The sequence below is a fragment of the Vigna umbellata genome, chromosome 5 (assembly GCF_029865625.1).
Source record: "Vigna umbellata cultivar VRB3 chromosome 5, Vumbellata_1.0, whole genome shotgun sequence".
In the NCBI taxonomy this organism is placed as follows: domain Eukaryota; kingdom Viridiplantae; phylum Streptophyta; class Magnoliopsida; order Fabales; family Fabaceae; genus Vigna; species Vigna umbellata.
In genome coordinates, this window is record NC_142169.1 from 60,896,493 (window position 1) to 60,922,838 (window position 26,346).

A 26,346-nucleotide genomic window follows, 5' to 3' on the forward strand; every position below is an offset into this window, starting at 1 on the left:
GTTATAGAACAATTTAATGAACGTGTCAATTGACTCAAGGAGATTAAATTATAAGGAAAATGAGCAATATACAAAACGGAATTTAAGTTTAATGAAGGAGATAAGGACACTTTGCCAATTCCTTGAGATGTCAATTTGGATCCATTGGCAACAGTAACCAATTGAGGAACTTTTTGAGGGGTAATGAAGGAAAATAAATGAGTGTTACCAGACAAATGGTTCGAGGCACCTGAGTCAAGAATCCATGAACCTTGACATTCCACAGATTGAGAGATGCATGCAGTTGACACACTTGGCACGGGAGGAAACTGACAAAGACCAGTGGATTTGTCAAACTTATATCTTAAAAATTCTTGATACTCTTCATTTAAGATTCTTGATTCCAAATTATCAAATTTGTACGGATGCACAGTTTTATCTGGAAAATCATGTAACGAATAACATCTTTTCTGGGTATGACCAATTTTCTTACAATATGAGCATTGCACATACCCACTTCGACTACCATGGCCTTCTCGATTAGCTCCTCTCCTTGAAGTGGAAGATAAGGAGAAATTAATTTCAGTAAAGGATGCCATTCTAAATCTCAGAGAAGAAGCAGAACTTAGGATTCCAAAACAGAGACAAAGTCTTATGACTATGGGAAATCAGAATCCCTGTCCAACCATACTAAGAGAAATGAAGTTCATCAGCAGTACAGTGTGAAATTTGGTATTAATGATGAAGAAGGCTCAATATGGAAATATGGAATCTGGTTCCACAAATAATGAAGGGTAACAACGTTGAGGGAGAAAATCAGCTTGAGGGAGAAAACCCTAGGTACAAACTACAGCCACCGAAACAGCGAAGCAAGGGCCAAAACACGCTCAGGAAGCTCCGGCAAACGATTTGCAGTGGCGCGGTGTCAATCTGACACCGAGAAGGCAGCGCATGAGGAACACGCGTCGGAGACTTGCCGGAGAGAAGCGGCGCGTGGAAGAGCATGCAGAGGTTTCTAGGAGGCGACCACCAAGGTTGGGTGGTGCTTCTCAGGGCGAACCTAACCCTTAACTTTGCCTGTCAAAAGGCGACAGCGGACGGCAGCGGCAATACCAGCGATGGCGGCGGAAAGTGACGGCGACAATGGCGTCACACTGCACCTGACTCTGATACCATGTTAGAGAACTAACTGAAACATTTTATTCATTCATTAACTCACTTACAAGGTTTTGGTATTCTATATATATAGAATACAATAGTGGACAGAATACAACCCCACCTCTTAAGTTGGGTGCACACACAAAAAACAATATAAACTTAATACATTTCAACAGTCTCTAATATTGTCCTTCATGAGAGAAACATAAAAAGAAATCACCACTAGTTTTGTCAACACTAGTAAACAATTATATTTGCACCAAGTCTCTAAGTGGTCACAGGATTGATGGGTTCATACAACTTATATGCTCCAACTTAAGGGAGTGTTACGATTATATAAATAAGGAATTGATCTTATATAATCAAGAAACTTTCGATTATATATGTATTATTAGAAATGTTTTAATTTATTCTCTTATTATATCTTTATTATTAGAGGATATGATGTCTCCCTTATTATATTGATTCCTTTTTTCTTAAAATAAAGTACTCAGGTTGTCTCAAAAACATAGTTACAACTCAATTTTCCTCTCTTCCCTAGAGTTTAACAATCTCTACATGAATAATCCTCTGAAGTAGAGCTTATGGAAGTTATACATATTCAGATTACTATTCAAAAAGGACGAAGAGCTCTTTGGATTGAAACCAATTCTTTCCTTACTGTGAAATCCTCTATGATAGCTCTTCGGTAACTTCAAAATTAAGCAAGCCATGGCTTAATGTTTTAGAGTCCATTAGGACACAAATTTCAAATTTTCTCATATTAAAGGGAGGGAAACAGGAGTTGAAGGTTTAGCAATTTATGATTTGACAACTTCGGTTTTTTCAATGGATAGTGTACCTCCTTGTATTGTTTGACTTCTTTGGAATATGTGTGGTCTGCCGCTCTTAAATAATATTTTTAAGAATACTGCATATGATTGATACAAGTTGTAGAGTAACTTAATTAGGCTTGCAAATTCTATAGTGATGCTATAACATTCTTTTCTTTGATTAAAAATAAAATCTACCCCCAATAATACATTTACATAATACAATAAAACATACTGCATTTTGACAATTATGATAAATATGCATGTAAAGATGTAGTTTGTGAACTCTGAATTTTGATATACACATCACATTAGTTACAGAAATTCAAACTAGGCAAACAACCATGTTCAAAAGAGAATGTCCAAAATTGTTAAAATGATAAACTCAAACCTGCAAATCCTTCTCTCCTTGATAAGATGTAAGTGTGATGAAAGCTATACGAACAATAATATCAAGAACAAGTTTCCCTTGGTTATGTTCTCCAAAGAAGCAAAGCAAAGTCTTTTTTGAACTATGCTCGTGATGATGACCTGAATCTAATATTTTCTCCGCAATCCCATCAGAAGACATCAAATATGTACGAGACCACCTTGCAAGGAACCATATAATTGACTGCATAGAGCATAAATTTAAAAGGGATTGGGAAATAATAAGTACCTCACCAGAGAGAATCACAGAAAATAGAATTCAACATACTTAATCTCCAAATAAGACAACAATTTAAAATCAACAAAATTGGCTTCTATTGGCGTACACAGCCAAATGTTATCAATGGTAATGTCATTCTTTATTAATTTTTTAAATGACTTGGAAGTTGCTAAACTAAGAATTCTGAAAATAGTCTAGTTCATTATTAGTATATTAATGAACTCTACATCCAAAAGCTTTTTGAATCATGAATCATTATTTGTATCATACGATAAGATTCACAAACAAGGAAAAACTATTCCAAATATATCATATATAACATATATTATGTTCTGTACCACAAATTTAAATCTGAAAAAAATAAAACTTACACAAAAGTCTTGTACAACAAAATCATTATATTTAGAAGAATGAAAACAAAGAAAAAGCAACAAAAGAACATATTATTTCTGGGTTTGAATTGTTAGATTCAAATCGTGAATAAGATTTTGGTCTATCACTGAAATAAAGCAAGAAAACGATAAAACCAACGTATTCAGATTGGATGTCTAACTGAAACTTATGAATATAGGAGGTAGAAGAGCCAAATTAACATTACAAAAAGATTGACACAATATAAGGTGGATTGACATACCTCCATTAGTCGCGGACTAAAAACTGATGCCCTCATTTCCGGACTGAGGCACTGCTCAGCAAATTTTAAGATTGAGCTGCATTCATGCATAAGGAAAAGGGTCTTATGGATGCATAATTGGATCAGACATTATGCCTAATGCAAACTTCGACATAAGGTATTGTATTCAAGTGTTAACTCCGTATCATCAAAATTTCAAGAATCAACTCTTCACTACTATCCTAGGAAGAGCCATACCAAAGAAAGCTCTTTAACAAAGACAAAGTTATCAGGCTACTAGAGTAACAGTCATTTATGTGCTCACAGACATGAATAAAAAACTGCTTGTACACCATTGACAGTAAAATCAATGTCAATAAAAACTGCTTATACACCATTGACAGTAAAATCAATGACAGAAAAATGAAATACCAATTGTTTAATTACACATTATCATACCCCAAATTTCCTCAAATTCAGTATTCAAGAAGCAAGATGATTATACTTCAACATGTGAATTTTATGAATTTTCTATAAATTTATAAAAAAGAACTAATGCATTAGCACTACCAATTTATTAAAAAAAAATCATGAATTTTAACATAGCCAAGGAAAAAACAAGTTCCAATATCTGAACGAAGTTCACTAAACATAATTTGCTAAGATTCCTTTCAAATAACTCAAACATCAATTTCCAAGCCAGAAAAACAGAAGGAAATAATATACCTGGAAAGTAAAATAACAGGGTGCCTGTCTGCTTCAACGAAATCAACAACAAACTGGGTTTGTATCGTATTAGGAACCTAAATATCACAAATGACATAACCTTAAATCAACACTGCACATTACAGTCAACAATTAGGGATGTTAAACGGGTCAGGTTGGGTAGGATTTGACCAAACCATTACCCGACCCACCAAAATAGTATCAGATTGGGTTGGGTTTATGCATTTTTTATGTTAAACTCAATCTAACTCAACTCAATCTTGAGCCTGTTGGATTGGGCTGGGTCAATTGGTTCAAGATTTTGAAAAGCTTTCTTTTTTGTTTAAAGTTGTAATTTCAAGTATCAACCTAATTAAAAAAATAATACAATCTTTACAAAATTTAATTTGAGACTTCAAGTAAGACAATAAGTCAAATCATAACAAATTTGTCCAAACTAATTTAAAACATGAAAAAAAGAAATATAACATAATTTGTTCATACCACAATAGTAAGAGTGAGTATCGGGTTGAGTTTTGGATTGCCCATACAAAACCCATAACCAAACTGTATTAGAGTGGGTTAGTTTGGCTTGGACCCAATCATAATTGAAACCCAACCCAATTTAGTCCATTCCAATTTAATTGGGTTGCATTGAGTCGGGTTGTGTCATTGGGGGTTGTGTCATTGGGTAATCGGATGCAATGAACACCCCTAGTCAACATTGCCAGAATGAAAAATAAAAGTTAAAGATGGAAATATTAAAGAAATACAGTTATTTTTTCAGTGCATCAAAATGACAACTATTTATGGTAAATCCTGTCCCTTTTCCCAAAAAAAACCCTTTTTTTCTTAACAGACTTTTTTCTATATTATCCCACGAGATTTGCAATATTTGCCAATTTGATACACAGGAAATGGAAATATAAAAGAAATACCCAAAATTGTTTTTCTGTGTATCAAACTTGCAAATTGTTTACGGTATAAATGTTGTCCACACCCCAGCCACCCCCTGCCTAAGCCATCTTTCCAAATAGAGTATTTTCTCTTTATTAAAACAAAAATATGTGCAGCACGAACAACCAGTTCTAAGTGAATCAAACACGCACAAAAATACAAATCACATACCAAGGGTAGTTCCCCCTCCCCTTCATCTGCAATTACATGACCAATAATAAGCAACAATGAATAAAGTTCTTCCAATGTTTCAGTCAAGTCGATGATGCCTCTGCCCTACAAATGAAGTGAATAATTTGAGCTATGGAAATGATTCACAACTTACAAAAAATACAAATAGAGAAGCCAGTGTCTGTTGCATTGTATCTTAATGGGTGTAAACCAACAGTGAACCTTTTTCTTGTGAGAGCATCCAAGAAAGATTGATTTATCAATTACGCAGCAACATGTGAAGAGAATATAACATTCTAATAGCAACAATCTAGGGGTAAGGAACACGTTGTAAGTAAAGTGCTTGCTAATTATAATAGTTACTAGAGCCCTAGACCATATCTTCCTCATAATGCTTAGAATGTATCGAGTTACAACAGAGGTTATATGATTTTTATTTACTGCAATGGGGTAGGGGTGAAAATAAAAGTAAAGATATTCAAAGCAGTTTCAGGTTTATTGCTATGGGCATTGGGCTTTTAATGAAAATGAAATAAACTAATAATTCTGCGGAGAGAGCTTGTTAGTGTATATATTGAATTCAACTATAGTCAACTTGTATAAATAGTCAAACTTGTACAGCTGTAGGTTTCTTTCATTGTATGTGTTCTTTTTCATTGTACAGCTGTCAGTTTATAACAGCATGAAATAATCTATGTCTATTTATACCTCTTGTACATAATATTCAAGTGTGAAATCAGTTGATAAAAAATATTCTGTTCTTGTTGAGTTTTTCCCCCTCTTTTATTTGTTCAAATTCCCTAAGAGCTCTGTAATTACTTTCCTGGGTTGCTTATCTGATGATAGAGTACATAGGATATGTTTGGACAAACTTCTCTATAAGCAGTTATGGGATAGAAAAATGTAACGATTTTCTGCAAAACCTAAAAATAGCTTATGAAAAAGTTAAAAAGTAGAATTCAGAGAAACTATACGAGAGAACTTCTACAAAATTAGTTAATGCATAACCTTATTTTAACTTATAAAGACACCAATTTCACTTTTTCTTCTTATTTTTCTCCCCAATATGTTATGGAGAAGTTAATTCAAACAGGCCCACAGTGTGGCAACCTCTCAACATACACGTTTTCTGTTACATGTTAGTGTTCATTATATTTTAGAATATTTTAAGTCAGTTAATATTCTAGTAGAATCTATACTCAGTTATATAGCTGATATACATAAGAATTACAGACCACTGAATACACAACAAGAATGCTAAATTTTATCTCCATGGAGATTTTCTCCCAATTCCTTTCTCTCTTAAGAACATTTCTTTATAGAATCTCTTCCTTAGACTTCAAACATATCCACTATTTTTACATTGCTTTATTCACCTCTTCTAAAAGGGTGTAATGTACATCCTTCTAAATGAAACAAAAAAGAAATCCTGTCTCGGCTCTCCAGCCCCCCTGGCTGACATCTAAATACTTGGATTCTGAATAATTGTTCATTTTGTTTTTTATGGTGTTAATAACTAATATCAATTTTCTGCAGTATCAACAATAACTGATATCAATCTTTGCAGTCAAAACAATTAATAATATTCAGAAATAGGGGATGGGGTAGAAAATAAACTAATAACGAACAGATCTAAAATATTCATAAAAAAAAGTTAATCTCCATACAAAAAGATAGAGAGAAATCTAAACTCATTCTTTAACACAATCTTTACCATCAGACCATTCTACTGGGATTTTCAAAATTGTGATATCAGATAAATACAGAGGGCGACCCACATCATTTTGAGAGTCCCAAAAATTTGTAATCTATAACCATATATAAAGAGGGCTATGTTTTTTTATAACTACCTTTCTTGTGACTCATTTTTTTACCATTTTTACCCCTATAAATATAACATTTTATTAATTTATAAAAGACTACCCACTATAAGTAATACTTATCATAAAGAAAAATTACATCTAATGTTATTATACAACTATAAAATAAAAATTAATAAAACAACTTTTCTTACACACATTTTTATAATTTTAATATAAATTTAATAATCACTTTTTATTTTAACAATTATTGTAATAATTAATTTGTTAGCTATATATTTTGTTATTATGGTGAGAAAAAGTGAATAGATGTGTTTCCACTAGTCAATAAAGTGCATCTTGCTACCATTCCACAAATATAAAACCAACCTGATTAAGGCGTGCAACCCGCTCGGAAAATACTCTTAGGAGCAAAGGAATTGTAACATCAATACAAGCTCTTGCAATAAGCGCATAGCAGCTTAACCTTTCATCCATGGCTGCAAAAACATTGTAATTTGAAAACAAAAAGGAAATTCTTCAAACCCAAATATGATATCGATTTCTGGTGATGAAAAATCATAGTAATTTGTTATTGTAGAAGATATTTTCACACAAGAACTAAATGTATTCTTAAAGGAAACCATCGGCCTTAAATAAAATCAATGAAATTGAACTGTGGAAAACTATTGCAGCCCCATTTCAGTTAATAGTTCAAATAAATCTAAAAAAAGATTTTGTTCCACTTAATTCTAACTAATACTAATATGGTATAAAAAATAATACAATGACTTGAAAGGATCGATCTCAAAACATTTCACAAAGGATGGTAGTCCTCTAGTACCATGTTGAGAAGAGAGAAACCAAGAAGGAATACAACGAAATTTGTGCGTTGGGTACACACATATATTCTTTTTTATAATGAACAAGAGATACAATAATAAGGAACAAAATTAATATCTAATAGGGAAAATATTTGATAAGATATTTCCCTAAGAAATACATCATATCTCTAAAATAATCAACTCATTTCAAATTGCGATAATGTATTTTAGTTGTTAAGTAATTTGTGATGCCCCCCACAATAGGTCCCTAGCCATTCCATTTCAAATATTAGTTTCATTCTTTTAATAATAAAAATGGGATTGAATTATCAAGGAAGAGGCTACCACAGGCATTTTATAATATTTGCGGTGTCATTGCCCAAGAGTGAGTTATAATTTTCAGCTTGAGAGGCCACTATGTCCTAAAAATATGGCAGCACTTCAAAATCATGGCCTTTTACTTAAATACTCTTTAACATATTTCTAACCCACCAAATACCAATGTCACAAACGCCCTTGCCTCCAACTACCTTGGTCCAATTCTAACTTGTCTTCAATTCCCAGCTTTGGATTGTACTTAATGTTTGCGTCTCAAAGGCCACAGGTCTTACTTTCCTTTATTGCCTGAACTTGGGATTCTTTTCTTAAGTTTTAGAAGCCACAGGTCTGTCTGCCTTCCATTACTGAGCTTCTTTTTTGTTGAGTATTTCATTTTGTTATCGGCCACTTTTTCTAATTGGGTTACAAGTCTTCCTTAGTTTTATAGGCTTTGGTACCATATTAGAATTATGAGGGTGTGCGTAAGTGAGAGTTAGTAAGCTTTCAACTTGAGTAACTTGCATGTACAAGTCTCTTATCACTTTGGATCATTACCCTATTACATATGATTTAACTTGTTTCTATCCTGTGAATGTGGCATTTGTATTTCAACAAGGCATCAATGACCATGCAATTTTACCACATTTTGAGTTTACATTTTCAAGGCAACAACTCCTCATTTGCAGCACTAAATGGAGTTCTAAACCAATCACTGACATTATAAAGCAGGACTCTGTCTCCTGTCCACATCTGCTTGTATGCAGTCTGTATTCTATGTTCCGTAGTATAACAGCTTAAAGAAAATCCAGCAATAGAAAAGACAAATATTAACAAGAACATAAATTGCAGCATAATAATAACATGTGCAATGTTTTATAATCTTGGTTTCGTACCTGATACAGAAGCATGAAGATAGTCTGAATTGCCCTCATCATTAAATGCTGTTGCAGAAGCCACTAAATAAAAAAGAAAAGTCACATTATCATAAGATTGTACATGCAGAAAAAGAAAGTAATACAATTGTATGAAGAAAAAGACAACATTGTAGAAATTTTTATAGAGGTTTTACATCGTAGCTCGCACTCTACAATGAAACTGAAGAGATTAGCAGCAGCTGTTATCCCATCAGGCGGAAGCAAAGCATTCACATTCATTGTATTTATTGGCTGGAAAGAGAAATAAATATAGTTCAGTGTAATGACAAGAACTAGCATATGATTAATGGGCCTTGGGGACGCTGGCCTGGCTGGGATGTCCATGTTACATAATGTCACCTACTACGTGAATTTTATGGAAAAAAATAATAATACCAGAACTAAACAAGTTTCCTTATTTTATTTTCATTGAAAAATTGTTATTAGAATTAGATGAAACAAGGTAAATGTAGCAAACAATTCATTCAAATGAATACCGTTAGAATGGCAGTCCAAGTATCCAATAAAACATCACGTGCTTCCCAGCTCCAAGTCTCCTCTTCTGTGTTACTAGTCATGAGGACTTTAATAACTTCAGACATCAACATTGACAAAAAGGTAAGAGTACCCATAGGCCTAAAGTATCAAAACAAAATGTTTACCCTCGTCAGTTTATTTCAACTGTCATTATGGTCAACACTGAGAAATTATGCTAAACCCTAAACCTACACTATCGAATTACGCTAACTATGACCTCATAGATTTTAGCAAACCGTCAAAATCATGGGGAGTTGTTACATTTGCAATGGCCAATAATGCTCGACAGCCATCAAGCATCTCACTGAACGAAACCAACATCAAGTTGAGGGTTAAATACATATTGTAAAAAATGATCAGATGGGTATGTGCAGGTAGGTAACCATGCATTATGCAGATGAATATTCTCCAAACCTGTCACTTTTCCCATTTTCAATAGCTTTTGAAACAGCATCAGGAGGATCTACCCACTCTATTATCCCAGATAGGAGCTGCAGAAGATGTTGCTCATGCATTTTTCTATCATCTAAATCACGGAACAAACAATGTCAGAGAAATTCAAATAAAGGATTTCCAAAACTCATATATTTTAGGGGACAGGGGTTGCAATGGTTACACAGAGAAACATGTCCCTGAGGCTTAAGACTGGTCAGGATCCTTTCATCAATAACTAGTAATCCAATAAAATCCAGCAGTACAACTGTGCGAGTAGCAGTTTGAAATTTTTTATATTGAAGCAAGAACCGCAAAGGTTGTAATGAAGAGTTTAAAAACTTTAAAGCAACATGGACTTCAAAAACCATTATCACTATAGTCTCATTTCATGCTTCTCAGAAGACATCTCTGTCAAATCCCCCCTAATATAGGTAGAATACTTATCAACTTGAAGATTGTAATTCTAATAAAATGAACATACAATACGCGAAAGGGAAGACAAGTAATACTTATACCAGAAAGAAATACAGGTCCTGTTAAAGAACAAAATTGTACAACTAGCTTTCGAGCAGAGACTGCAACAGGGCAGTCAATCCAGTATCCTTCGCGTGAAAATTTCAGCCTCAATGCTGCATATAAACTCAAAAGCCATCCAACATGACCACTTAAAACTAACACATCACGCCATTCAGAACCAGGCTGCATATTAGCATGAAAAAGAGAATGAAGGCCAATTGAAGGGAGATTTACAGTCTAAATTTCTAGTTATGACCTAATTATCATGTTTCTTGCTTAATGTGCAATGATGACCAATTTGTAGTGTGTTACGTTTAGTTCTATCAAATGCATGTGCATTGTTAAGTAAGCAAACCAACTCATTACCTGCACTACGTGACATTCAGACTTTTTGAGAGAATCCCCATCCTGTCTAACTCCAGAAGAGAAGACATTTACATTTAGTTTTGTGTCACTGTTATTGCTACGAAAATCCCAATTCAGGATTTGAAGCATGAGATCCAGTGCAGCAGTGCAAACTTTAACCTCAGGTACAGCAGAGTCGGATTCAATAATCTGGTTTGTGACACTTAAGGCGGCTTCTTGGGTCCAATGGTAGAATGTCTATAATATAAAAGAGGGGGTACCAATTCAGGAAGTTATTGCTAATTCTAATGAAAATCAATTACCTGGTAAAAGAAAACTCAAAATAAATATTAAAAATCAGAAAGACCTTCAGGTACTCCTGTTCAAATGACCTCCTACACTGCTCATGAAATTCCCTTGGAAGGCCCATAGCACTTGAAGTAGATGGAGAAAATTCTGATAGCTATAGATATTGAATTAAATAAAAAAACTAAAACAACACGTTCAAAGCCAAGGCAATAAGAAGAAATGGGTAAAATTTCTTAATCGTAAAAAGTCTAATACCAATGATTCAAGGAATTTTATTCCAGCAAACTGCATGTCTGTCCCATCAGCACCCACAACGGCCTTGTTCACCTGCAATACATAAAACTGTCAGACTTGCATGAAATATGGATGTTTGAGAGTAAACTAAAAATCCTGAATGGTATAGCGTCTTAAAGTTAAGTGAATAGAATAAACAGAAGATGAGGCAAAGAATAGATTGTCCATCGCAATGGTTAGTCATTTAAACATTAAAATGTAAAGATGTTAAAATCTAGGAAAGAGAAAAACATTGAATAGTGTTAGATATATTATATCTTTTATCTTTTAGTTAGTTTGTTATTATTTTTCATTTGTATTTTGGGCTTAGCCCATATTTCTTCTATTATAAATAGAGAACCCTATGTGTGTATTCAACACAAGGGAGATTAATCCAAATATAGTTTTTCACTATATTCAACATGGTATCAGAGCAGGTTCTCTGATCTCTTCTTGTGGCCTCTGCTGTCTGTCGGCGGCCCCTAAAATTTCAGTCGGCAGTCCATTTTCTCTTCTTCTCAGTGCAGCCAGTCGCCGACCATCGCCGCTTTCCGCTGCCGTCGCTGCTATCGTTGTCGCCGCCACTTTCCGCCGCCGTCGGCCACCTCACAGCTTCGACGGGTGACCTGCGGATCTGGACCGTTTCTTCGAGCGACGGCCAACCACGCCGGTTTCGAGAGCCAGTTCTCAGTCACGTGCCGCCACGCAGCGCTTCTTTCCGGCCAGTCCGTCGCCGGCCGCCGGTCGCCGTCACAGTTTCGACCGGTGACCAGCAGATCTGAAGTGTCTCCTCGAGCGACGGCCAACCCCGCCGGAGACAAGCACAGACTCCGCTCAACGCGCCTCCACGCGTCGCCTTCTTCTCGTCAGATCTCGGGCACGTGTTCTGCACGCGCCGCCTTCCCGGTGTCGGAGTTTCACCGCGACACCTCCATAACTCTCGCCGGACCTCACTCTCTCTGTTCAGACCTTCCAGAGCAGCCATTGCTGCCATCTTCGTCTGTCTTCGTCTCCGTCGTTGATTGTCCAGGCGCCGTTTGCCGCTGTCCAGGCGCCGAATGCTTCCAACCATTGTAGGCCCCCATCACCTCGTCAGTTAGTGATGGCAATCCCTGTAGTTTTTTCGCTTCCAACCACTACAGGCCCCATCAATCCCATCAGTCAGTGATGGCAATTTAGTCCCTACAGTTTTATAGCAGTCAGCAGTCGCTACCGCCTCAGACAGACGCAACTGCGTCAGTTCTTCTTGGGCTAGAGTTTAGCCCGATCTTCTTGTGATACACTGCTAAGTATCACCACTTGGGAGTTGTCCAGCAAAGAATTTTGGACCTCCAACATATCTTTGGATCTTTGATGCCTTTGTTTCAGCATTGTAGCTTAATATTTTGTTTTGTTTTAGTGGTCCAGCAACTGTGATATTCCACATTTCTGCCCTTCACACTAAGGGGGAGTACGTTTCCAAGACACTGCAAGTCACATATATATGGGTGTAGTCCCTGCAGTTTTGTAGATTTCAGCTACTAGTGTTGATCCCGTCACCCAACCATCATTGATGAGGATTTAGTGTAGTCCCTGTAGTTTTGTAGCTCTTAGCTTTCAGCTACTACTGTTGATCCCGTCACTCATCCATCATTGATTGGGAATCAGTCCTTGCAGTTTGTCATTGTTCACCACTGCTCTCCTTCATCCACTTTTGAAGTTGAAGTTTCACAAGCTGTTGTTAGTCCATCTATGTTTGCCTCACACTCTTGAAGACAAATCATCTAGTTCAACACTGAGTTCATCTATTCCAAGCTTAATTCATACAATTTGTATGCTCCAGCTTGAGAGGGAGTGTTAGATATATTATATCTTTTATCTTTTAGTTAGTTTGTTATTATTTCTCATTTGTATTTTGGGCTTAGCCCATATTTCTTCTATTATAAATAGAGAACCCTATGTGTGTATTCAACACAAGGGAGATTAATCCAAATATAGTTTTTCACTATATTCAACAAATAGAAACCGTGTGTTTCTAAGACTGCACGGATGCTTTATTGATACCGAGAAAAAAAAAATCAATCCAAGAAATAGGGGAGATTTTATATCCTCTTATAACAAATATATAATTCGAAAGTAAATAAAAAAAGTTCTGAATAATATAATATACACACACATATATATAATCTAGGCATTCCTAATTATTTAGGATCAGCTCCTTATTCCTATAATTATAATAATATTTCTGATTATAAAGATCAGCTCCTTATTTCTACGCAATCCCATACCGAGCAACCCAACAAAAAGTTTCTGTCCAACTAAAAAAAAGCAAACTACCACTTAAATTTAAATTAGTAGTTCAGTCATCAGTGTAATCAATTCAGAGAAATTTGAACAGCCCACTGATATATGAGCGGCATTAAGAAAAAGTAGCAGACAGGAAAAAAGTGTAATATTGAGACCAAAAAAAGCTGAAAGCAATTATAAACAGAAACAAAATATGTCGGCACCTGATAAAAGAAAACCACCTTCTCTCCAACCATAAACTCAAGCCTACAAGAAAATATTTACCAAACAAACTATAAGAAATGAAACCATAACCACAAAACTTTAACTGTACGGATCTGCAAGAATATAATAATCTTTTTCTTCTAAAGAAAATACACAACTTGCTATAATATAAGCACCACATAGAAGGAAAAAAAACGCTACAAATCTTTAATTAGAACAAGTGCAATGCAGGATGTCTCAAACAATTATTGTTGATGTTTAACCAAGTCAAAGTGTGTTTATAGTTTTAGCAAAGTCAATATCTAAAGAAAGGATTACAAGGGTCGGTTCTTGCTGAAAATCACATTCCAACATGGATCATTCAATCCAACTCTTTTTTTGCTTACCCTAAAAATCATGTAACTAGCATAAAATGCATTTAAGGAGTTTTGTCCTCACTTAGAAGCTATTAAAGTATAGTTACTCAACGGGAATACTTTTCTGCACTAGAGGGCTATCTGACAAAGTACTTTTGCTAAGTAACTACACTCTAATAGAAGCATTCAATTGTGGGATCATGACTACGGAAAACATATTTGCAGGAGCAAACAAAACAAGTCAGGTCCCCCAAACCATCTAAGAAACTACTTTTAAATGCAGGATTCCCTAAATGCTGCTGCGCAACCCTTGATCTAGCTCTCCCAACCCTTCTACCTTAATAATGTGTTGTACTTTATGGCCACTTGGGAAAGTTATACTTGCTAACCAGGTCCAGTCTCCAACTAACCGTGAGTCACCAGTTTGATTTAAAACCTCCAAGTCAAACAGGTCTATTTCAGTTTAAATGCATGACCAATTGAATAATATGCTCAGAAAGGCTAGCCAACTACTTTCTGGTTTAACCAGTTGGACCGACTGCTTTGAACTGAGTCTAATAAACATACTCAATGGAGTATTTAAGTGTTTGGTTCTTCCTCCTTAATAGCTTTGTGGTTGAGTTTCCTAAGTGCTTCGGTACTCAACATATAATATCAAAAGAATTCACTCAATCATCATCTTGTTAAGAAAAAATGCGTACCATGTCTCAAATCTTTATCTTACCCCTTAGATTGGAAACAAAAATCTTTGGACATGAAAAAACTATAAGACCTTCATCCATCTGAAATATTTTATGCTTCATTCAAAAATTTCTTTGGCGGTGAAACTTTTAAAAGTAGTCACATTATATTAAAACTTGGCCATCTATATATTAATATCTGGTTAGTATTTACCTCTCTGGTTGTCATTTAAATTTGACTCACTTAATGTATGTATGCATGTGTATGTGTGTAAACATGTTTCCCGAAACTTCTCAAATGTGTATATATAGAACTTCAAGAAAAAGTTTGGGTGGCCACAGCTTCCTTGTCCCTAAGAAGCTCCACTGCTGGATATGATCTCAACAATATCATTATATTTTCAAAATACCAAAACAATCATTGGTGTTCAGTATGGAATTAGTTTTTTTTTTTAGGAAGAACGAGATGTCAAGTTTGTTTCTAAGCTAGTCCCTCAGTTAATCAGGCATGGGACATGATTTAACTATTCTGATTCCAATTTCAAGTGAGGAAGAGCTTTTAAAATTTCAAACGCCTCAGCCTACTTTGTTAATATTTGGAGGGTTTTGGGTTTACTTATCTCAAAGAGCTTTTTCATTAATTCGACAGATAAATCACTATGCAATCATATAATTTTATTTATACAGTAATTTTTATAATTTTTTAAGTCACTAGTGTTTATTGAAAGTGAACAAGAATTTTAATAACAGTCTCTGAATGTAAATAACTTATATTGATGCACTAAAGTTGTATCTGCAATGTAAGATTTTTTAATAATACTGCATGTTAGTAGATACAAGTAAGTTATACAGTTTATGTCGTTATTATGATATTAAATATTCTACTAGAGGTTGTTAGAAGCTGGTAGAAGGTTCTAGAGATCTTGTAATTACTACTTGGTTAGACTTCTCTCCCTCTCTGTATTAATTCTTTCAAGTCCATTTGTACAGCTAGTAAGACTCTATGTACAGGTGTAAGATTATTAGTGAGCTAGTTAGTACAGCTGTCAATAAGCAATGTCTATAAAAACATTCTGTACTCATGTTTCAGAACCGAGATACAATAATAAAAATATTCAGTTCATTCTCTTTAATTCTATTTTGAGTTTAGTTACTCTAAGACGGCAGTTTGAAAAAAATCTCTACAGCATCTGCACTCACTCCCATTTAACGCTCTAGTGAATTAAATTCTATAACAAGTAGGATCTCTCTCAAACAAAGCCAATCATTCAATTCAATGTGAATTTAGACAGTCACTAAAGTAAGACCCCGACCTGCCAAAAGTTTGCAACAAAAAGAATCCAGATTACAAATATATGTATAAATGAGACATGGTTGTATATGTAGGTTACATATTCAGTTAATCTCCTAATAAAACTAAAATAAAAAATAGAATACACTACTTACCAACCCCTTTTCATCAACTGACTAGCCACAGATGCGACCTTTGCTTGAACATAACCATCAGGAGAACTAGCATGTTGCATGATATAGCATAGACAAAAACTGCAAGTAACAGATATTGAAGGAGGAATCGGACATCAGAGTAAAAGAATAAAACTTCTGTTTTTGGTAAAACTGAGTGGCATTTGTCACATTAGCAAAGTGGTTATTTCTGCTACATACACATCAGCAAAATACTTATTTCTGTTGAGCTAAGTCCGACATCAGCTTCATGCTTGTATTATATAAATTGCATCTCTCACTTTAAGAAATCAGAAAAGAAATAATTGAAGCATTATTTTTCAGATTTACATTTACCGTTTTTTTCTCTAGATCTAAGTTTTATTTAGACAATCAGTAAATAAAGATCAAATAGAAGCATCAGCATGACTGGGTCTGATTGAAAGTTGTCTTGTAACTATCAAACAAGATACATGTTATACATATTTGGCTCCCTCCCAGTTCTTGAGGCAATGATTTAGGAACAACCATACTACTTGAAGCCATAACAATATATTTGGTAGCATACATAGTTCCATTCCATGCACTACATTTAGGTGGATCGATAAGGAAAGTCTAAAAACAAATGGCACAACAATGTTTTCCTTTTTTATGACGCAGGAAAAAAGATCAAGTATCAGTATTATTAAATCCAGACAGCTATTAAAGTGGTATACATACATCAGTTATGTTTTACTATTACATTCCTGATAGGCCCTTCAATTTTATTTATAGATTTTGTACTTCTTTAGGTGTGCTTTGTATTTCATTCAATTTTGCAGTCCATGGGCATATGCATAGTCCAGAAAGTTCATGCCTTTTCCTATTTTATTTCTCTCATTACAGCTTTTCTTAACCACAAAAAAATTGTGCTAAACATGATGTAAGAATCTCTACATTATCCTACGCAACAGCATAACACACAGAAGGAAAGGGTGGCTGCAATATGAAAATTCTTGCCCCAAACCCAATAAATGGGATGGGTGTCTTTAGGATAAATTAATGCTTAATCCAAATAATCGGTTAGGCTTGGGCCAGTTGGGATGGGATGAATGTGTTTGGGATGTATTAACCCAAACCAACAAGGTTTATTTCCCACAAAATCATGGATACACAACTCAAGCCTTTTTTTACCGTTGGGTTGGATTGAGAGGCTTCACAAGAGTAATGTTGTCAACAGTAACAACTTTTTGGAAATGTATGAAACAACTGCTATTAGGTGCATAAAAAAGATATGTAATTGTAAACTACGTGAACAAGGCCGCTTATGAAGGAAATATCAAAAACGACACAAAAGTTAGTGGAATAGAAATTAGAAAACCTTATCAAGTTTCTCTTGACATCAGCACTGAGAACAACCCATTCTCTAATAGCAGCTTCTCGGATTGCTGCAGCCGCTTGAAACCTGGCAGTTGCCACCTGTGAATTTTCTGCACAGATAAAACCAATGTAGTATTGTAGAAAACCTATAAGAGAGACAATTCCTAAGAACTTCATTCGTATTTCATATTCTAGTCTCACAAAATATGAGATCAATTTAAATAGTAACAGAGACTAGAACAAGATAAGTAACAAGATAGTCTAACTATGTTGATGCAGCAAAGCAAAACAACTTATAAAGTACCATCTAACTACAGCAACTAACTATGCTGTTGATAAAAAAAGAAGCTGATGTAGCATAAGACAAACACATTAACTAATCATGATCATGAGGCAGATAGTCAATCAGCTTACAAAGAAAAAGAGCAGAACTCTACTCCTCCTCCACAAACTCGGGCTTGTGAGAAACTCAAAACCCTGAGTTAAGCAAGTCTTCAAAAGAGCTTGGTCAGGATAAGAGCAACCAGAGCTTGGGCCAGAACATTAGAGACAACAAGTAACTTTTTGAGAATGATATATATTCTAGATATTTTTTATTATATAACTTGCTCCTTATTTCTATAGTTATAACATGTCACCTCAAGTTTAAACATACAAGTTATACACACCCAGCTTGCTACAAATATTTTCAATATTTGGTCCTCTTAGAGACTTGGTGAATAGAATTGACAAATCTAATGCCAATATCTCCAGGTTCCAGTTTTTTAAGAAATGACAATCCATCTCAATATGTTTGGTAACCTCATCAAAGATAAGATCAGGAGAAATGTTTAATACTTTCTGGTCATCGCATATAAGGTGTATTAAGGAACTTTCTTGGAATTTAAGCTCTTTAAGGTGTTGTTTAAGCCATGAGCTCACAAATGACTAATGTCATTGTCCCATATTCAACTTTTGCACTTTATTGTGCCACAACATTTTGTTTATGCTTTTCCTCGATACTAAATTACATTCAACAATAGAACAATACCTTGAAGTGGAGTGTCTCTCGCTCGGTGACCCTGCCCAATGAGAGTCACATACCCAACAATTTGAGTATTTCCCTTATCTTCATAAATGAAGCCTTTTCCAAGACCATTCTCAATATAGTTTATGATCCATATGACGGCATCCCAATCATAACAACAAGGAGATTTGAAAATTGAATTATTATGTTCACTACAAAGGTAAGGTCAGGATGAGTCAACAATGAGCTAATTTAACAAACCAACCAATCTTTTGTACCTCGCAAGATCATAATACAGTTTTCTTCGGACAAGTACAAGTTTGACACTTGGATCCATTAGTGTGTCCATAGATTTAACATTTAACATTCATGTTTCTTTTAAAAAGTTCAAAGCATATATTCTTTAAGATATGACCAAACCATTCTTCAATTGTGCAACTCTTTATACCAAGGAAATACCTAGTGTCCAAGATTTTTTTGAGAAAGATACTGTTATAGTTGCCCAATGCCCTACTTATCACTATTTATAATAACAATGTCATCCACACATACAATGTGATAGACACATCTTTGGGGAGAATGACAATAAAACAGAAAATGATTTATTGTAGACCTATGGATAGTCCTATAGATTCAAATTAGAAATTAATGGTAGAATAAAGTGAACCTTTCTCAAACCTAAAAGATATAAAAGAACCTTCCGCATTTGGAATACTCCTCATCTTGATCTCTAGAAAGTTGTCATTTGCACCCTCAAAGAGACTCAAAATAGGGATTGGTATATGAAGATAATGGAAAACTCATATATATGGTTATTATGATGCTAATAGGGCAAAATCTCCTGTAAACAAGTATCTCACTATTTTAGAAATCTCACACCGACTAGAGATAAAACCAATTTAAAATATATATATATATATATATATATATATATATATATATATATATATATATATATATATAAGTGGGTGCATACCTTAACTTATAAGTCAGTAGGTTAAGTTAAATTTAAAGTTCACTTCTTAATATGGAATCAAAACCATAGGTTAGAGTTTATTATAGTGAAATTTGTTATTTATTGGATTTATTGTTCCACCCATCATTAAACTATCATCGGACCACCAATTAATATTTAGTCTTATGCTCGATATGTATATGCCTCGACATGAGGAATGTGTTAGAAGTTTCCCATTACCTAGAAATAAGACAAATTTACAATATAAAGTACAAACCCCACCTTACAAGTTGGTTTTGTAAGAATGAGTTAGGTTTAAAGTTCACTTCTTAACACACTACTAAATATTGTGTTTTCATTAGAGGCAATATTATTTATTAAAAAAGCAAGAACCAGGATGTGCTTGCTTGATCTAGTATTGAAGTTGACTATAGGGCAATAGCGTAGTTCACTTATGAATTGGTGTGGATAAAACAATTCCTCCAAGAACTAAAAATTGGTGAAATTCAACAAATGAGAACATATTGTGATAATCATGCAGCTATTCACATTGCTTTTGTTCCTATATTTTGTGAGAGAACAAGATACACAATAACCTTTTGTCATTATGTCCAAGAAAAGTTGTTGTCCAAGGAAATTTGCACAAAAGTTGTAAACTCCAATAATCACCTTTCAAGTGTTTTGACTAAATCCTTGAATTCAATTTGTATGTTTTACAATCGATATTAATGGAGAGTGTTAGAATAGTTTAACTTGTTAGAATAGGTTAACTTGTCTTTTTGTTTATCTCTAGAAAGCTAAAAAGTTTCTTTCATTTGTCACCTAGGCGTAGTCTTTTCATGTCTTAGTATCTTTGGTGCAAGGACTCTTATATATAAATGCATAAATAGGCTGAGAGATGTATTAATTTCTTAAACATTCTTTCTCATACGTCCACTCTCATGTATTTGAATGAACAATATTATTTGCATTACACGATAGGCAGATATTTTGTTTGTCACACAACATGAAACTCACCAAGAATGAATTGGCAAGTCTTATATGGCTGAGAAGACTGGCCTAATGACAAAATAACTGCCTCTGAAGCTCCTGGATTGATATGCATCTGAAAATAAATGCATCACAAGTATAAGAACATGACTACATATGCATATCTATTTGCATGTCTATATGTTCATATACATACATACATGTGTATATACATATATCTACACACACTATAAATATATATATATATATATAGAGAGAGAGAGAGAGGGAGAGAGATAAAGGGAGAGATTTTATATCCGAGTAAAGGTAGTTCTCCTAGACTTGATGAATGGGTACTCGACAAGAACCAAAATTATTAGAAAAGAGACCAGGAGTTAAAGCAACATTTTATTATGCAATACAAATAGTAGAAAATGCAAAAAGTATGATAGTGTGTTACACATTTATTTCTTGTCAAATATTTTGTACTAACAAATGAAGAAGATGTCAGAAGCAGTAACACACTTGCCATGTTCAGCAGTTTAACATCTGCCTTTTTTCCGAAAAAATTGTTTACAGAGAAATTTTAAAGACAGGTAAATATAGTACCATATTAGTGTACATAACATAATAATTGATTCTTTTGTGCGTTAATGTGATCGTGCTATTTTTACCTTCTACTCTGGACAAAACAAATAAAACACTCATCAGAATAATCACGACCAATGGAATTCTACTCCGCCGATCTCTCATTATTTACCACAAGCATGGCAGGAATAACAACAGACGTCAACTTACACATCAGATTCTCAAGCAAGTTTTATAATCAGAACCAAAGAAAACAACTAAACGTGAAACGACGTTTTCATAATTAAGTATTTAGATTCTCGACAAAAATTCAGAACTAGGGAAAATGAGTTCCTTATTCTTAACTCTGCATTCTCTCCTTCTCCACTTCCAAAAAAAACGAGCGGGGATTATAGCGGGAGAGAATGATTGGAACCTGAATGGAAGTGCAAGCCTGCTCGATGGCTCGCATGGTGGACTGAAGCTCTTTCAAATCTGTAGTTGGAGTAAACCCTTGCATCTTCGCGAGAGAACAAATTGGAAAAAGGAATTGAAAATACTTTATCAAGATTCAATTAGTTTCATTGGCTAAATTTCGTTACATGCATTAACGGAAAGATCACCGCGGAAACACGCGTCGTGTTGTCGTCGATGATGACAAGAATCTTGAGAAGTGAATGAATCGGAAAAATGAGAAGAGGAGAGTGAAAGAGTGACAGTGTGAGGAGTTTAGGGTAGTGAGATAAGAAAGAAGAATTTATTTGAAGCGCGGTGAGAGCAGAAGCAGAGGGTCCATTGGACTGTGATGTGTCTGAGCGACTGGGTTCAGTCCCTCCACTTCTACTACACCCAACCCAGTCTCCTTTCTTCTGTCTGCCCAAGTTCCGAAATGCCAGAGTTTTTTTTTTTCTTGACTTTACATAATACTTGTAATAAATAATAAAATTAAAAATGTAATTGTTTTAAAATAAAAATAGCAAATTAAGAGACTAAAAAATATATATATATCTTCTAGCCGCCATAATCCAATAAAAAAAGCCTACAAATACTAAATCAAAAATTGCTATTTACATTATTATGTGATTAATATGAGACTATGCCGACCTTGGTATTTGATATCTTGGGATTATTCGATTACGAAAACCCAAATACCTGAAAATTGTGTGAATTAATACATTCTATCTTTTAAAATATTTTTCCATAAGGTTTTACTTAGAAGTAAAATTTACTATTCATTAACTATGTTATCCATATATTTATTGTGTTGAAATAATTATAATTGTGAAGAACACAGATAGTTGACATTTCTCAAAATAATTTCAATGTTTATAGTACTTTTCTGAAATTCTTAATCTCTAATGAACGATCCTTGGTTTAGAAATAATAATTTTAATAATTTAAATAAGAGTAAATAAAAGCATATATAACTGTTATATGACAAAGTTATTGGGATTGGGGCTTCACAAGTTAAGAACTTCATTTTGTTAATAACGTTTGTTTTATAGATTATAGATAAAATAATAAAATAGGAGAATCATTTATGAAATAAAAAATTGAGAATCCTCTTCAATTTTTTATGTATTTTATTAGAAAGAAAACAACTGTAAGTTATTTATATGCAAGGGGCAATTTGTTGGACAAATCACACAAAAAATAATGTTTGTTTCAAATAAATGGATAACTTTTAAATCACTGAGTACAATTTTGCTTACCAATTTTGATAAAAAAAAATATAGTATTTAAGATGATAATATATAGACACTCAATGTTTTACTCTACACGTATTCAATATGAACTATATTTTAATTTAAAAATATAAAATAAGTTTAAATAATTAAATAAAAGTAGCTTTTTATTAAATTTTTGATAGAGATAAACAAGTTGAAAAGTGTACATATATAATTTTTCGTTGTTAAAAGGAGTGTGGTGACTTATTTGAATTCTTTAGCTTTAACTTTTACTAATTTTGATACACGTATTCAATATAAACTATATTTTAATCTAAAAATATAAAATAAGTTTAAATAATTAAATAAAATTAGCTCTTTATTGATTTTTTTATGGAAATAAACAAGTTGAAAAGTGTACATATATAATTTTTCGTTGTTAAAATGAGTGTGGTGACCTGTTTGAATCTCTTAGCTTTAACTTTTACTAATTTTGATAATGATCAAGTAAAAATATATAATTTTGAATTAGGTGAGAACCATAGATGTAAAGCTTGAGTTTGATGAAAATATTGTTTTAATAAGACTTTGTTCACTTAAATGGATTTGGGGAAGAGTGATTGAGTGGATTTAAAGGTAACTTTTTTTGTTGTTTATTTGAGTGAATTTGGAAGTAAGTAAGACTGAATTTGGAAGTAAGACTGAATTTGGAAGTAAATTTTTTTAATCTCCTACATTAATTCTCACAAATGTTGCTTCTAAATTCATTCTCACTTACTTCTAAATCACTCAAATAAACAATAAAAAAAATTAGTTTCAAATCCACTCAAACACTCTCCCCCAAATTCATTCAAGTGAACAAAGGATAAAAGATGATATATGAAGTAAATATGACAACAAAATATTTGTCCTTTTAGGTCATTTTATTTAATTATCCTAAATACGAGTACGAAAAAACAGTCGAAAATAGTAAGATTTATCTGATTAATATGGGGTTTTTGGCATTACCGTTTTGAATTGGACATTAAATTAAATATGTTTTTTCTATTCTAAATCAAACACAAATAATTTAAAATAGATTTAAAGAAGTGTTTATGAATTATTTAATTTAAAGTTTCAAGTTAGAATATTGTAGAGTCTAAAACTTTACAATATTTTCCTATTATAGTCAATCGGAACTTTTTTATTTTATGCATATATGAACATATATAAAATCCTATAAAATAATATAAATCATACATTTAAAATTATATTTTTAATATTATAGGAGATGTGTTTTAATTTATTTATACGGTTAATTAGTCTAAAATAGTTTCTAAGAAGTCTTGTATTGTTCTAATATATAACTACGATAGTAATAGGTCGAGTCGGATATAAATAGAGTTTACCCGTTATGTGATCTGTACAAATAAATATATTTGTTACTTGTCCGCTATCTATGTACTCGTTTAAAAAATATTTGCAGATATTTTAAAATTTACGGGTACCCGTATTTAAAAAATATATATTTTTATGACTTTTTAAAATAAATTTTGAATAAAATTACAAAAAATATATAATATAATATAAATTATCTATAAATTAAAAATTAATTTTAATTAAATTTAATTTAGTAAAACATAAATTAATTTTTTACTTTTATTTCTTATGGACAGCGGATACATGCGAGTATGAATAGTATAATACATGCACTCTACCTGTTTATAAGCAGATATTACAATATATGTCACCCGCAACTTGCGGGTATCAACTATCTATAGTGGATTTTATCTATAGATACTCGTAGGTGTGGGGTTTTTTGTCATCCTATATACAACCCCCAAGTTTTAGTTGGTTTCGTGTAAAAGTATTTGGTATTTGATCGTTCTCTAATATTGTGATGGCACGTTACATTTAATCTTAAGTCGTAAGAGACACTCAAGGATAAAAGGCATAAAAGTGATATTTGAACTTTAACCAATATCCCAAACATCTCGTTGCATCAAAATGAAAACTTTTGAATCACTGGTCCATGATCGATTTTTGTAAGGAACATCCCTTACTCGGTATAAAGACATTTAAGACGGTATGTTATATTAATAATCATTAATCATAATTTGATGCTCAGACATCATATGTATACCGTACTTAGTCGAAATTCCACGATGCATGTCAACATGACGAATCACAACTTCCCAACCTTAAGCTAAATAAGACAGAGGCTGGAGTGATTAAGAAGATTGTCCTTATCGTGGTAGTACAAAGTCAACTTCACTCAAACTAAAGTCAAAGCAAACATTAGTCTTGTCAAAATTCGTCTTTTATTGAGTTTGATGTTAATGTTGACTTTAGTTTTGTAAATGCTAGCCTTTAGTCGAGTTAAGGTTGATATTGATCTTATTTTATAAAATATTATGTTGGAGTTGATCTTGATCTTGTTCTTGCTAATATCAATATTGTCAAGTCTATGTCGATATTGACCTTTGTCTCGCATGGGTAGTTTATAGTCGAATTAGGATCGATACTAACCTTGCTTTTACCAGTGACAACTTTTCGGTGAGTTTGGATCAATATCAATGAGTTGGAATTAATATTAATCCTAATGTTTATAAGATCAACATTTGATTGGGTTTGACTTTGACCCATTAATATTAACATATAGTTGAGTTGAAGTCGATACTAACATTGTATTGACAAATACAGAGTCTTCGTATGAATTTAGAGTGATATTCACCTTAGTTTTATTAATATCACAGATAAAATTAATGTCAACAAATTTTGTTGCAATTTTTCTTAACCTTAGTTGTAAAATTGAGTTGTTTATGTTTTCAAAATAACAATTTTATTACTTGTAAAATATCAAAACACAATCATACTGTTAAATAAAACTAAATTTAATTGACAAAACGAAAAACAATAACGTTTACATATTATTGCATAAAAAAATCCATATCTACCATTCAGGTATGACTTTTAAAAGTGTAGTATACAAAGTTAATTCAAATAGCATAAAATATTTCATAATATAAGATTTATTTTAAAAAATAGGAATACTGTTCAACCTAAAAGTAATATACTGTTTTTTATTAATTTAAAACGACACTATTCAATAAAACATATATTTTGGTTACACGTGATATTATTATTTTTACAGAAAATTGATGATATTATTTTTAAAGCAAACAATTTACAAAATAATAACAAAAAACAATAATAAAGTATTCACACTATTAAAGTAATTTTATTTTATTATTCAACCATCATATAAAATAACTTATATTTAGATTTTGAAAAACCTTATAAATTAGTATTTTCTAATATTTTTTTTAAAAAACATCTCACTTAAAATTTATAAAAAACTAAAAAGTTTTACGTTAAAAAATTTATTTGAAAATGTTACCTATGTGCCAACAAATTATCAGAAATCGATAGATTTATTTTAAATCCTTTCGAACAACATGCTACCACAAATGCATACAAAATCATTAAAATATCTTAAGAAAAGGTAAGAGATAAATATACTCCAATAAAAGTTCTAACGAGACATAAGCTTTAAGACAA

At 33.0% G+C, this 26,346-nt stretch overlaps 1 protein-coding gene across 2 annotated transcripts in view; it reads right to left on the reverse strand.

The window, feature by feature from the left end:
* The window catches only part of LOC124830122 (exportin-4 protein), a 31,464-nt gene extending 9,422 nt beyond the window's left edge, over positions 1 to 22,042 (reverse strand). Inside the window, exons 1-20 of one of the 2 annotated variants that reach the window (XM_047303760.2) lie at positions 21,763 to 22,042; positions 21,576 to 21,659; positions 20,621 to 20,708; positions 17,644 to 17,752; positions 16,287 to 16,385; positions 13,804 to 13,846; positions 11,297 to 11,368; positions 11,100 to 11,195; positions 10,754 to 10,990; positions 10,387 to 10,570; positions 9,851 to 9,962; positions 9,654 to 9,740; positions 9,397 to 9,535; positions 9,055 to 9,151; positions 8,879 to 8,941; positions 7,234 to 7,343; positions 5,045 to 5,149; positions 3,938 to 4,014; positions 3,233 to 3,308; positions 2,341 to 2,562 (exon numbers count right to left, since the gene is read on the reverse strand). In XM_047303760.2, coding sequence (XP_047159716.1) covers positions 2,341 to 2,562; positions 3,233 to 3,308; positions 3,938 to 4,014; positions 5,045 to 5,149; positions 7,234 to 7,343; positions 8,879 to 8,941; positions 9,055 to 9,151; positions 9,397 to 9,535; positions 9,654 to 9,740; positions 9,851 to 9,962; positions 10,387 to 10,570; positions 10,754 to 10,990; positions 11,100 to 11,195; positions 11,297 to 11,368; positions 13,804 to 13,846; positions 16,287 to 16,385; positions 17,644 to 17,752; positions 20,621 to 20,708; positions 21,576 to 21,659 — 2,100 coding nt within the window. In that variant the 5' untranslated portion in view covers positions 21,763 to 22,042. Of the gene's footprint in view, positions 1 to 2,340; positions 2,563 to 3,232; positions 3,309 to 3,937; positions 4,015 to 5,044; positions 5,150 to 7,233; positions 7,344 to 8,878; positions 8,942 to 9,054; positions 9,152 to 9,396; positions 9,536 to 9,653; positions 9,741 to 9,850; positions 9,963 to 10,386; positions 10,571 to 10,753; positions 10,991 to 11,099; positions 11,196 to 11,296; positions 11,369 to 13,803; positions 13,847 to 16,286; positions 16,386 to 17,643; positions 17,753 to 20,620; positions 20,709 to 21,575; positions 21,660 to 21,741 lie in introns of both variants that reach the window. The other variant, XM_088092212.1, reaches the window with a different exon arrangement.
* Between the last annotated feature and the right edge of the window lie 4,304 nt (positions 22,043 to 26,346).